This window comes from Martes martes (genome assembly GCF_963455335.1).
Source record: "Martes martes genome assembly, chromosome: 7".
NCBI classification, from domain to species: domain Eukaryota; kingdom Metazoa; phylum Chordata; class Mammalia; order Carnivora; family Mustelidae; genus Martes; species Martes martes.
The window spans coordinates 62512700-62524858 of record NC_137894.1 but is presented as its reverse complement, the minus strand read 5'-3'; the positions used below and the strand labels follow the sequence as shown (position 1 = coordinate 62524858).

At 44.1% G+C, this 12159-nt stretch overlaps 1 protein-coding gene across 1 annotated transcript; it reads left to right on the top strand.

The window, feature by feature from the left end:
• Window positions 1-8218: 8218 nt before the first annotated feature.
• ELL3 (elongation factor for RNA polymerase II 3) lies at window positions 8219-11772 on the top strand. The gene is made up of 11 exons (XM_080809042.1): window positions 8219-8443; window positions 8686-8721; window positions 9077-9189; window positions 9304-9505; window positions 9595-9674; window positions 9802-9874; window positions 10034-10217; window positions 10481-10523; window positions 10647-10818; window positions 11040-11084; window positions 11179-11772. The coding sequence occupies exons 1-11, from the start codon at window positions 8312-8314 to the stop codon at window positions 11287-11289; spliced, it is 1191 nt and encodes a 396-aa protein (XP_080665168.1). The 5' UTR covers window positions 8219-8311; the 3' UTR covers window positions 11290-11772.
• Window positions 11773-12159: the final 387 nt, after the last annotated feature.

The following is a 12159-nucleotide window of genomic DNA, read 5'->3' as shown; positions in this document are numbered from 1 at the left end:
GAAACTTGACAAGCTAGAAGAGACTAGCAGAAGATATCCAAAATACTGCAAGGATAAAACTTCCAACCAAGAATTCTCTACCTTGCAAGATTTTCATTGAGAATTGAAGGAGAAATTGAAGAGTTTTCCAATAAGCAAAAGATAAAGGAGTTCATCACCACCAAACTGTCTTAAAAGAAATTTTAAAGGGACTTCTTTAAACTGAAAAGAAATGGCACTAATAACAAGGACAATATGCAAAAGTAAAAATCCCTGGAAAAAATACATAGTAAATGTAGTGGGTCAGTCATTTATTTAGCAAGCATGATGTTTAAAAGACAAAAATAGTAGGGGCACCTGGGTGATGCAGTTGGTTAAGGGTCCGATTCTTGATTTTGGCTCAGGTTGTAGTCTCAAACTTGTGAGATTGAGCCCCATGTTGGGCTCTGCACTCAATGCAGAGTCTACTTAAGACTGACTGTCCTGGGGCACTTGGGTGGCTCAGTTGGTTAAGCATCTGCCTTTGCCTCAGGTCATGGTTCCTGGGTCCTGGGATTGAGCCCAGCATCAGGCTTCCTGCTCAGTGGGAAGCCTGCTTCTCCCTCGCCCACTCCCCCTGCTTGTGTTCTCCCTCTACCATCTCTCTCTCTGTCAAATAAATAAAATCTTTAAAAAAAAAAACAACAACAACAACATTGGCCTTCAGCAATACACTAGACCAGATGGATTTAATAGATATATATACAATATTCCATCCAAAAGCAACAGAATAAGCATTCTTCTCCCATGGAACATTCTCCAGGATAGATCCCATGTTAGGCCACAAAATTCAAGAAGACTGAAAGCATATCAACCATCTTCTCTGACTACAGTGGTATGAAACTAGAAACCACTTACCAGAAGAAAACTGGAAAACCACTAAAATGTGGAGATTAAACAACATGCTAAGGGGGTCACCTTGCTGACTCAGTTGGTAGTGCAGGTGTCTCTTGATCTCAAGGTTTTGAATTCAAGCCCCACAGTGGATGTAGAGATTACTTAAAAATAAAATCTTTAAGAAAAAGTAAGCACCATGCTAATGAACAACAAATGGGTCACCAAAAAATCAAAGAAGAAATTAAAAAATACCTAGAGACAAATGAAAATGGAAATAAAACACACCAAAATTTTTGGGAGATGCAGCAAAATAGTTCTAAGAGGGAAGATCATAGCAATATGGTTTTACTTCAAGAAGCACGAAAAATATCAAGTAAACAATTTAACTTTACGTGTAAAGGAAACAGAAAAAGAACAAAGGAAACCCAAAGTCAGTAGAAAAAAGGAAATACTAAAGATCAGAGTGGAAATAAATGGAGAATAAAAAAATGAAAAAGAGGGGCATCTGGGTGGCTCAATCAGCTTCTGACTCTTGATTTCAGCTCAGGTCATGATCTCGGGGTCATGGGACTGAACCCCATGTCAGGCTCTGAGCTGAGCATGGAGACTGCTTGGGATTCTCCCTCCTCCCCCCTCTCTCTCTCTCTCAAAAAAAAAATTTTTTTAATATTTTATTTTATTTATTTGACAGAGATCACAAGCAGGCAGAGAGGCAGGCAGTGGGGGAGGGGCAAGCAGGCTCCCCACTGAGCAGAGAGCCCAATGCTGGGCTCCTTGATCATAACCCTGGGCTCCGTGATCATAACCTGAGCTGAAGGCAGAGGCTTAACCCTCTGAGCCACCCAGGCGCCCCCCCCCCCGCCAAAAAAAATTTTTTTTAAATAAAAACACCACTAAGGTAAATATTAAAAAAAAGGAAAGAAAAAGTGTGTGCCTGAGTGGCTCAGTCATTAAGCACCTGCCTTCTGCTCACGTCATGATTCCAGGATCCTGGGATAGAGCCCCGCATCGGGCTCCCTGCTCAGTGGGGACCCTGCTTCTCCCTCTCCCACTCCCCCTGCTTCTAGTTCCTCTCTTGGGGCCTCTCTCTCTGTCAAATAAATAAATAAAAATCTTTTTAAAAAATCAATGAAACTAAGAGCTGAAAAGATAAACAAAATTGACATATCTCTAGCTAGAGTAATGAAGAAAAAAAGAGTGCTGATAAAATTATAAATTAAAGAGAGGTTACAATTGACAGCACAGAAATACAAAGGATCATATTAACCACTATATGACAACAAATTGAATATAGAAGAAATGGAGAAATTCCTAGAAACATACACTGAATCATGAAGAAATAGAAAGTCTGAATAGACCAATTACCAATAAGGAGAATGAATCAGTAATCAAAAAGCTCCCAACAAATGAAGGTCCAGGATGAGCTGCCTTCACTGAATTTTACCAAACATTTAAGAAGTTAATACCTATCCTTCTCAAACTTCCCCAAAAATATCAAAGAGGAAGGAATATTTTCAGACTCATTTTATGAGGGCAGCATCACCCCGATACCAAAACTAGACAAGCCACCCCACTCACACGTGCACACACACATGTTAAAGGCTAATATCATTGATCAACACAGACGCAAAAAATCTCAACCAAATATTAGCAAATTTAATTCTACAATGGATTAAAATAATAATACACCATGTTCAAGTGGAATTTATTCCAAGGATGCAAAGATAGTTTAGCATCCACAAATCAACCAAATAATATACCACATTAATAAAATGAAGGATAGGGGCACCTGGGTGGCTCAGTGGGTTAAAGCCTCTGCCTTCGGCTCAGGTCATGATCCCGGGGTCCTGGGATCCAGCCCCACATCCAGCTCTCTGCTCTGCGGGGAGCCTGCTTCCTCCTCTCTCTCTCTCTCTGCCTGCCTCTCTGCCTACTTGTGCTATCTGTCAAATAAATAAATAAAATCTTTAAAAAATAAATAAATAAGATAAAATGAAGGATAAAAATCATGATCATCTTTATAGATGCAGAAAAGGCATTTGAAAAAAATACAACATCCATTTATAATAAAAACTCTCAGCAAAGATGGTTTAGAGCGAACATACCATATATGATAAGGGCCATATATGACAAATCACAGAAAACATCATACTCAATGGTAGAAAGCAGAAAGCTTTTCCTTTAAGGACAGGAACAAGAAAAGGATGCCCACTCTGTGTGTGTGTGTGTGTGTGTGTGTGTGTGTGTGTGTGTGTATGACATATGATATATTATTTGCTTCAGGTGTACAGGTCTTTGAATAATCAGGCTTACACATTTCACAGCACTCACCATGGCACATACCCTCCCCAATGTCCATAACCCAGCCACCCTATCCCTTACCCACCCACCCCCAGCAACCCTCAGTTCATTTCATGAGATTAAGAGTCTCTTATGGTTTGTCTCCCTCCTGATCCCATCTTGTTTCATTTTTTCCCTCCCTGCCCCCATGACACCCAGCTCTGCCTCTCAAATTCCTCATATCAGAGAGATCATATGATAATTGTCTTTCTCTGATTGACTTATTTCGCTTAGCATGATACCCTCTAGTTCTATCCATGTTGTTGCAAATAAGAATGCCCACTCTTGCCACTTTTATTCAACATGGTATTGAAGTCCTAGACACAGGAATTAGGCAAATAAAAAGAAATAAAAGGCATCCAAATTAGAAAGGAAGAAGTAAAATTATGATGACTTGCAGGTTACTTGATACTGTATACATAAAAAACTCAAAAGATTCTACCAAAAAAAGCATTAGAATAAGTGACTTCAGTGAACAGGATACAAAATCAACATACAGAAATCCATAGTGTTTCTATATACTAATAGTGAATTATCAGAAAGAAATTAAGAAAATCCCATTCACAAATACATCCAAAAAAATAAAATACAGACATAAATTGGGGAGCCTAGGTGGTTCAGTCGTTAGGTGTCTGCCTTCAGCTCAAGTCATGTTCCCAGGGTCCTGGGATTGAGCCCAATATCAGGCTCCCTGTTCAGTGGGAAGCCTGCTTCTCCCTCTCCCACTCCCCCTGCTTATGTTCCCTCCCTCACTGTCTCTCTCTCTCTGTCAAATAAATAAATAAACGAACAAACAGACATAATTTTAACCAAAGAGGTGGAAGACCTATACACTGAAAACTGTAAGAAACTGATGAAAGAAATGGAAGAAGATACAGATAAATGGAAAGATACTCTGTGCTCATGGATTGAAAGAATATATTTTTTAAATGTCCATACTACCCAAACTATAGATTCAATGCAGTCCCTATCAAAATTCCAATGGTGTTTTTCACAGAACAAATGTAGAAATAATTCTAAAATCTGCATGGGATCACAAAAGATCCCAAATAGCCAAAGCAATCTTAAGAAAGAACAAAGCTTGGAGGTATCAGCTCTCTGATTTCAAACTACAAAGCTTATAGATATCAAAACAGTATGATACTGACACAAAAACAGACACACAGTTCAATGGAACAGAATTGAGAGCCGTGAACTAAACTCACATATATATGGACAATTAATGCATCACAAAGGAGCCAAGAACATACTATGGTGAAAGGACAGTCTCTTCAATATATGGCACTGGAAAAACTGGATCACTATCTTCTACCATACACAAAAACTAACTCAAAATGGATTAAAGACTTGAATGTTATACCTAAACCATAAAATTCCTGGAAGAAAACATAGGCTGTAAGCAACTTGACTTTGATCTTAGCAATAATTTTGTGGATCAGACTTAAAAGGCAGGAGAAACCCATGCAAAAATAAAGATTACTTCAAACTAAAATGCTTCTGCATATTGAAAGAAACATAAAAATGAAAAGGCAACCTACTGAATGGGAGATTTCTGCAAATCATATATCAGACCTGGGATTAATATCCAAAATATATAAAGAACTCAACAGCACAATAAAAAACAAAAAGCCTGATTAAAAAATAGGCAGAGGATCTGAATAGACATTTAGGATATCCACAGATATGTGCCACCATCATCACCGTCAATTTTATAACATTTTCATTACAATGGTCAGTTCTTACTCTTCATTTTACTTGGCCTATTGACTGCAGGTGACATAGTTGTTCAATCCCTGTCTCTTTGGAACGTTGTTTTCACTTGATTTTCAGCACTGCACACACTCTTGGTGTTCTTTCTTCCCCACTGGCCATCTCCTTTCAATTGGCTTTGCTTTTCTTCCCCCTGACTTCCTTCTAGAGATTGGAGTACCCGAGGGTGTAACACTTTACATTCCTCTTTATCTTCCTGGGTGATCTCATCTAGTTTCAAAGCTTTAAAATACCATCTATATGTTTAGTACTATCAAGTTTACATCTCTAGCCCAGACATCTTTCACCATCTCTAAGTTTGTGTATACAACTGCCTGCTCCACATTCCCATGTGGATTCTAACAGACAACTCAACATGTTCAGAACTAACCCTGTTCCACGTGCAGTCTTCCCTACCTCAGACAATGACAATTTCATCACTCTAGTTGTTCTGGCCAAAAATGGTAGAGTCATCTTTGATGCCATTTCTCTCTCACGTACCACATTCAATCCAGCAAATTCTGTTGGCTCTACCCTCAAAATACTCAGCACCTTATCCCTTCTCCCTCCTCATCTGTTACTGCCTGGTGCAAGCCACCACCATTTCTAGCTCGAATTATTGCAACAGCCTAACAGGTCATGCTGCTTTTTATCCTCGTCACTCTATAGTCTACACTTAACACAGCAACTACAGTGATCCTTTGAAAATGGAGGTAATTTCATATTACACCTCTGCTCAAAACCTTGCAGTGACTCCCCATTTCACTCAAAGTAAAAGCCAAAGTCCTTATAATGGCCTGCAAGGCCCTTCAGCCCCTGATCTGTCCCTGCTCCATTACCTTCTTGACTTTGTTATAACTTTTCCCCGTTACTCACTTTGGTCCAGTTATGCAGGCCTCAACTTTTCCTTAAACACTCCAGACACACTTCTGACTCAGAGTTTGCAGTGGTTAGTCCCTCTGACCTAGAAAGCATTTCCTTTAGGGCATTGCTTAAATTTCATCTTCTCCATAAGGCTTTCTCTTATCACCTTACTTAATATACAGTCAACCCTCTCAATCCTCCTCTACTTCCTCCTCCTCCACTTCCAAACTCTCTTACCTTGCTCCACTTTTTCTTTTAGCTATAGCACTTAACATCTTTTAACATACCCTATATTTCTTTCTTCCTTTTTTTTTAAGATTTTGTTTATTTCAGAAAGAGAGAGGACAATCCAGGGGGAGAAACAGAGGGAATGGGAGAAGAAGACTCCTTGCTGAGCAGGGAGCCCGGCACAGGGTTTGATCCATGAACCCAGTGATCATGACTTGAGCTGAAGGCAGATGCCCAACCCACTGAGCTACCCAGGTGCCCCAACATACACTGTATTTCTTATGTTTATTTCTTAGGTTTGTTTATAGTGTCTCCTTTCCCTCTAGAATATAAGCGCTCCAGGGGGCACATGGGTGACTCAGTCAGTTAATCAACTGACTCTCGATCTCAGCTCAGGTCTCGATCTCAGGGTCATGAGTTTAAGTCCCTGATTGGGCTTCACGCTGGTCATGGAGCTTACGTAAAACAAACAAACAAAAAACAAAAGAAAAAGAAAGAAAAGAATGTAATCTCTCCAAAACAAGAAATCTGTTCATTGATGTATCCCAAGGATATGGTACAATGTCTGGTACAGAGTAAGTGCTCAATAAATATTTGTTGAATGAATGAATGAAAAGTGTGAGTGATAAAAACTACTCTAAAGTTATTTTAGGAATTAAATAACATGCAAAGGTTTTGTCACACAATAGACATCCAACATATGTTAGATTCCTACCCTTTCCCCAAATATATTTCCCACTTGCCTCCTCTTATAGCACTGCTCCTGCCTTCTTTAAAATTTTCACCATTTTAGGCTCTCCTTTGAGTTTAAATCCAGGAAAATCCAACAGAAGTCCACAGATGTCATCTGAGAAGAAAAGGAACCCTGGGAGACCAGATTTACGTACTGCCACACTCTTGATCAAATTAACAAATGGTCACCCACAGAAGCAGAAAGCCCTAAGGAGATGGACAAGTAAATGTTTTTGTTGTTGGAATTGGAGATTTACTGCATTGCCTTTTCAAATTACCTTTATTGAGGTCTAATTTTAGGTGTACTATCTGATGAGGTTTTTTAAAAGATTTTATTTATTTGTCAGAGAGAGAGAGAACGCACAAGCAGGCAGAGGCAGAGAGAGAAGCAGGCTCCCCACTGAGCAAGGAGCCCAATGTGGGATTTAATCCCAGGACCCCAGGATCATGATATGAGCCGAATGCAGCTGCCCAACCGACTAAGCCACACAGGCGTCCCTATCTGGTGAGTTTTGACAAATGTATAAGTAATTTGATTTGGGGTGGAGGGCATTAAGGTCACCTGAAATTATGTAGGTCCAGGGATTTAGCAGTGGGATCGTGGCTAGGAAAGAGAACTTCAGGGCTTTTGGAAAACATGCCCAAACAGGGACAAGTGGAGACACTAGGGCCGACCTGAAATTCCTATGGTCTCAGTGCACCAGAATCTGAACCTCCAAAATGTCTCACAACTTCGTGGCACTTCTTGGCCCTCCTGAGGGAGTGGGCCAGCTCCCTTTCACACCAGTCTCACCTGTATAAGCCAGGAGCAGTGACCTGGGACTGAGTGTTCCCTTCGCCCTGCAACTCTCCTGCCACCACCCACACCCCCCATCCCTGCCTACCGGTGGAGATGGGAGGGGTCCGCTCCAGCCCGCCACAGCCAAACTTCACCACTGCCTTGACACCCACTGGGCCTGATTTTCTCTCCGGCCGCAGTTAGAAATCGACTTCGGGTCCGCAGCACTATTACAGGCGGGAAAAAGCGAAAGCGCTGCACCAGGTGTTGGCGTCAGAAATACCCCTTTGGGTCCGCCACCCTCCGGTCCCTGGGGGAGTCTAGGTCTCTGAGGCGCGGTCTACTGAGTCAGGCCAGCAACCAGGTCCTCTCCCGCCCCTCTGATTCTAAAACCCTCTAGAGGTTGCAGTTTCAGCTTCACTTAAAGACGGCAACTCTTGAGTTTAGGTTGGCTGGGGAAACTGAGGCAAAACTGGGAAGGGTTCTAAAGTTGGCCACAGACATCCCCCCCGGAACCCCGAAATCCCGAAGCGGTGCGCACGTATCCACGAAACCCGTGGGGGTGGGTCCGCGCAAAAGTCTAGGGGAAAGCGAAGCACGGAAGCGGCTGGGAAGCCTCAGGGGTGGGGCCGGGGGTGGGTCCTGGCGGAGGGCGGGGCCGACCTGGGCTACCAAGAGTGCCAGCGTAGCCCTGCACAGCACAGGTGGTGGTGGTGGCGGCCCTTGCCTGTGGCTCTTGTTCTGCGTGCGCTCGACCTCGCAGCCATGGAGGGACCCGAGGAGCTTCTGAGTGGGAAGCTCCAGCTCTGCTTCACCCCCGCTGCCGGGACCAGCCTCCTGATGTTCAGGCTCAACGACGCGGTGCTGCGGGCGCTGCAAGAGTGTCGGCGGCAACAGGTGCGGCGGACCCTGGGCCCCGTCTTCCCTAGCCTCTACCCCTCAGGATCTCAGGCCTCAGTCGGTGACCCTGGCAAAGCGACCTGGGGATGGGAAGAGGCATCCGCGGACTCCGACCTCCCCACCTAGCCAAGTGAATTGGGCGGGGCAGGTCCCCCCACCACCCCCACCCCGGGCACCCGACGCCGGATCCTGGGAATGCCACTTCACCTGCGTTCAGCTCGCATCTGCTCTCCCCGCAGGTTCGGCCAGTGATCGCTTTCCAAGGCAACCGAGGGGTAAGTACCGGCCTAGAGTGTTTGGAAAAAGGCGGGGTGCAGGGAGAACAGAAGTGGGCTCCGGGAAGGTGCAGTCAGGGCGGGGAGGCTTAGAGCAGTCACGGTCTGAGGAAGTTCCGAGAACTGAACACCCGAGTGGGGCAGAGGGGGCTGCTAGGGTTGTGGTCCCAGGAGACTGCGGTTAAGGACACTGTCGTCTCAGCCTCCTGGGGAACTCAAGCCCAGCTGCACCTGGTGTACTAACGAGCCCCGTGGGACCCATCTTCAATCTTAGGTTGGCTCAGGGAAGAATGGCGGTGGGAGGAAGGGGGAGGGGGTGACTTCATGGGGCTTATGGTTCTCCTTTTGTGCTCAGTATCTGAGGTTCCCAGGCCCTGGCTGGTCCTGCCTCTTCTCCTTCTTAGTGTCCCAGTGTGGCCAGGAGGGCCCTGGAGGTGGCTTGGACCTTGTGTGCCAACGCTTAGGCAGGTAAGGGAGAACAGGGAGCAAGTAAAAAGGGTTTGTGGAAAGTTGGGGAGGCTGATTTCAGAGGTGCTTAAAAGTTCTCCACCCTCCTGGGATTTTTCCTCCACCCCTTTCCAGATCTGGGCCTAACCAGCTCCACTGCCTGGGCCCACTCAGGGATCGCCTCACTATTTGGGCAGCCATGGATTCCATCCCAGCCCCGTCTATAGTTCAGAGACATAATCTGATGGACCGCGTCAGAGATCCTGAGAGTTGGCAGAACACAGGAGACTGTTCTGAAGAAGACACAGTTTCACAGCCACAGATGGCGCTAAAAGAGGTGAGGCCAAAAACTGTAGGTAGCTGGAATCAGGTGGGGCAAAGCCTAAAGCCCAGGGAGGCAAGTGCCCCTGCCACTTTCCCTGCCAGGTGCCACATCCACTGGCAAGCAGCCAAGGACAGTCACTCCCAGGATCCTCAAAGGAACACATGGCACAGTGGGAAGTGAGGTACTTGGGGCAGGGTGGGACTAAACTGGGAATCCCTCATATTATCTTCCTTTCTAATCTCCACCCTAAATGCTGTAATAAGAGATCTTGGTCTTTATCTCTCCCATTCCCTCTTCAAATATCCTAGAAACCAGACCTATCTTCCAAACAGAGAACCTGATCAGGCACTGACTTCTGCTAGTCAGAAACATTTGGACAAGGTAAGTAGTAATAGCGAGGGTTTTTGTCCAATCAGGCTAACATTTTTAAATTAGGAGACTTCATCTTGATGCTCCTAGAGCTCATTCTATGATTAGTTTTCATGAGTCAGGCAGACTAGGCTTTCTGGGTTACTGTTTATGTGGTATTTTTCCCAACAGAAGCGTCCAGCACCTACAACCACTCTAGGACTAGAAGAAAAGAGACTCAGAACTCTGCCTTTAGCTCCAAGTCCCCTACAAGGGCTGCCCAGTCAGGACCTGCAAGAGGGAGAAGACTGGGAACAAGAGGATAAGGATGAAGACATGGGCCCCAGGTTGGAACATAGTCCTTCAGTTCAAGCGGGTGAGTTAGTGAGAAAAGGGCTAACTGCCCTAGTGGAGGGGTGCTGGGTGGCTCAGTCAGTTGGGCATCTGTCTTCCGCTCTGGTCATGATCTTGGTTGGAGTCTCAGGATTGGGCCCTGCTTCGGGCTCCCTGCTCAGTGGGGTGTCTGCTTTTCCCTTACCAGGCTTGTTGTTCTCTCTCTAAAATAAATTAAAAAAATAAATAAACTGCCCTAGCAGAAAAAAGACCTATGTAGTTTGTGTCATCTTGCTTCCTTCCTAGATTCTGAATCCCCAAGCCCTGAAGAGGTACCAGATTACCTCCTGTGAGTCTCCTGCTACTTGCAATTTTATCAAACCTTGTGCATGAGATATTAAGATAAACTTCCTGGGAGCTTGACGCTTTCAGGGCAATGAAGTTGAAAGTGGCAACTCTCTGCTCCTGGCAGGCAATACAGGGCCATCCACAGTGCAGAGCAGCAACATGCTTATGAGCAGGACTTTGAGACAGATTATACTGAATACCGCATCCTACATGCTCGTGTTGGGGCTGCAAGCCAAAGGTTCATAGAGCTGGGAGCGGAGATCAAGAGAGTTCAGCGAGGAACTCCAGAACACAAGGTAAGGACTGGATCCAAGATGGGCTTTCTAGCTTTACTGGCCGTCAACTCCCTAAATGACCTTAAGACTGTACAGTGACCCAAATGACAAGCAAGTCAGTTTTGAGAGAAAAATTATTTTGTCATTTAGTAGAATGAGATGGGAAGTTACTTCTCTCCTTCAAGAAAACTGGAGCTTTTTTCTCAAAGCTAAAGTTGGCCCTAGCATTTTCTTTGTTTCAGGTACTGGAAGAAAAAATAGTCCAGGAATATAGAAAGTTCAGGAAGGTAAGACAAGGTCTGGGAACGGTAGCAAGAAGGCAGAAATGGTAGATCCTCTTGTTTTGTTGGTTTTTTTGACATGGATCCTTTTTCTCTGCAGCGGTACCCAGGTTATAGGGAAGAAAAGCGTCGCTGTGAGTACCTGCATCAGAAATTGTCCCACATTAAAGGTCTCATCCTGGAGTTTGAGGAAAAGAACAGGGAAAGCTGAAGCTGTCAGAGGGCTCTTTGCCTTCTCTCTGCTCAGTGCGATACGAAGGAACAAAGCAGCTATGAACTACATAAAGTGCAACTGTCTGCTCTTATTGCTGAGTCTGTGGTGGCAAGCACGAGAGTTAAACTTCTAAATTCTTTAAGGTCTTTCATTGTTGCCGTATTTTACTGTTTAGGGTTTGGGCACAGGGCCAAGACTCCACAGCTGTGCCCAGGAGACTAGGAAGAGTAGTAGAGGCTTGGCTTCTTCATCTTTAGTTCAGCCAAGTCATTTTCAAATCCTGAGATTTCAAGATTTCACCATTTCCAGGACAAGATACCTTGAGAACATTAGAATTTAGCTTGGTTGCCTCCCTAAAGAAATAGTAATGAGAACTTTTGGTAACAGAACTAAAGTAACTTGTAATACACCTAGATATAATGGGAAAGAGATTGGTTGTTCCCCCTGTACTGGAAGTGAATTATTTTACGAACATGGCTGAAAAATGAAAACTGCTTCTGTGTCCTCTGTGTCAGTTTATATGCCTTCCTTTAATTCAAAGCAATGTTTCTTACCCATGAATGTCTATATGAACCACTTCTTGGGTGCTCTAAAAAATTAGATCTCCAGATCCCAGCCCAGGTCTTATGAATTAAAACCTTCAAGGTTCTGGTTAGGCATCTTTACTTTTTCAAAGCACTAAGGATGATCCAGATATATATTTTGCTATTAGGGCTCTATCAAATCCATCTTATAATTGACAGCTAGAGATTACAATAGGAATAAAGTTCTGTTTTTCAAATCATAGCAGTTGAGGATCACCTACAAATAGGGCTCCTGTCTGCAATTATTCAGTACTGAAAACTGCAGACAGGATTTGGATTTCCC

Coding starts and splice junctions, on each gene's coding strand:
- ELL3 (XM_080809042.1), top strand. CDS start 8,312: ATGGAGGGACCCGAGGAGCTTCTGAGTGGGAAGCTCCAGCTCTGCTTC. Junction 9,190..9,303: donor GTGTGCCAACGCTTAGGCAG/GTAAGGGAGAAC, acceptor ACCCCTTTCCAG/ATCTGGGCCTAACCAGCTCC. Junction 10,524..10,646: donor GAGGTACCAGATTACCTCCT/GTGAGTCTCCTG, acceptor TGCTCCTGGCAG/GCAATACAGGGCCATCCACA.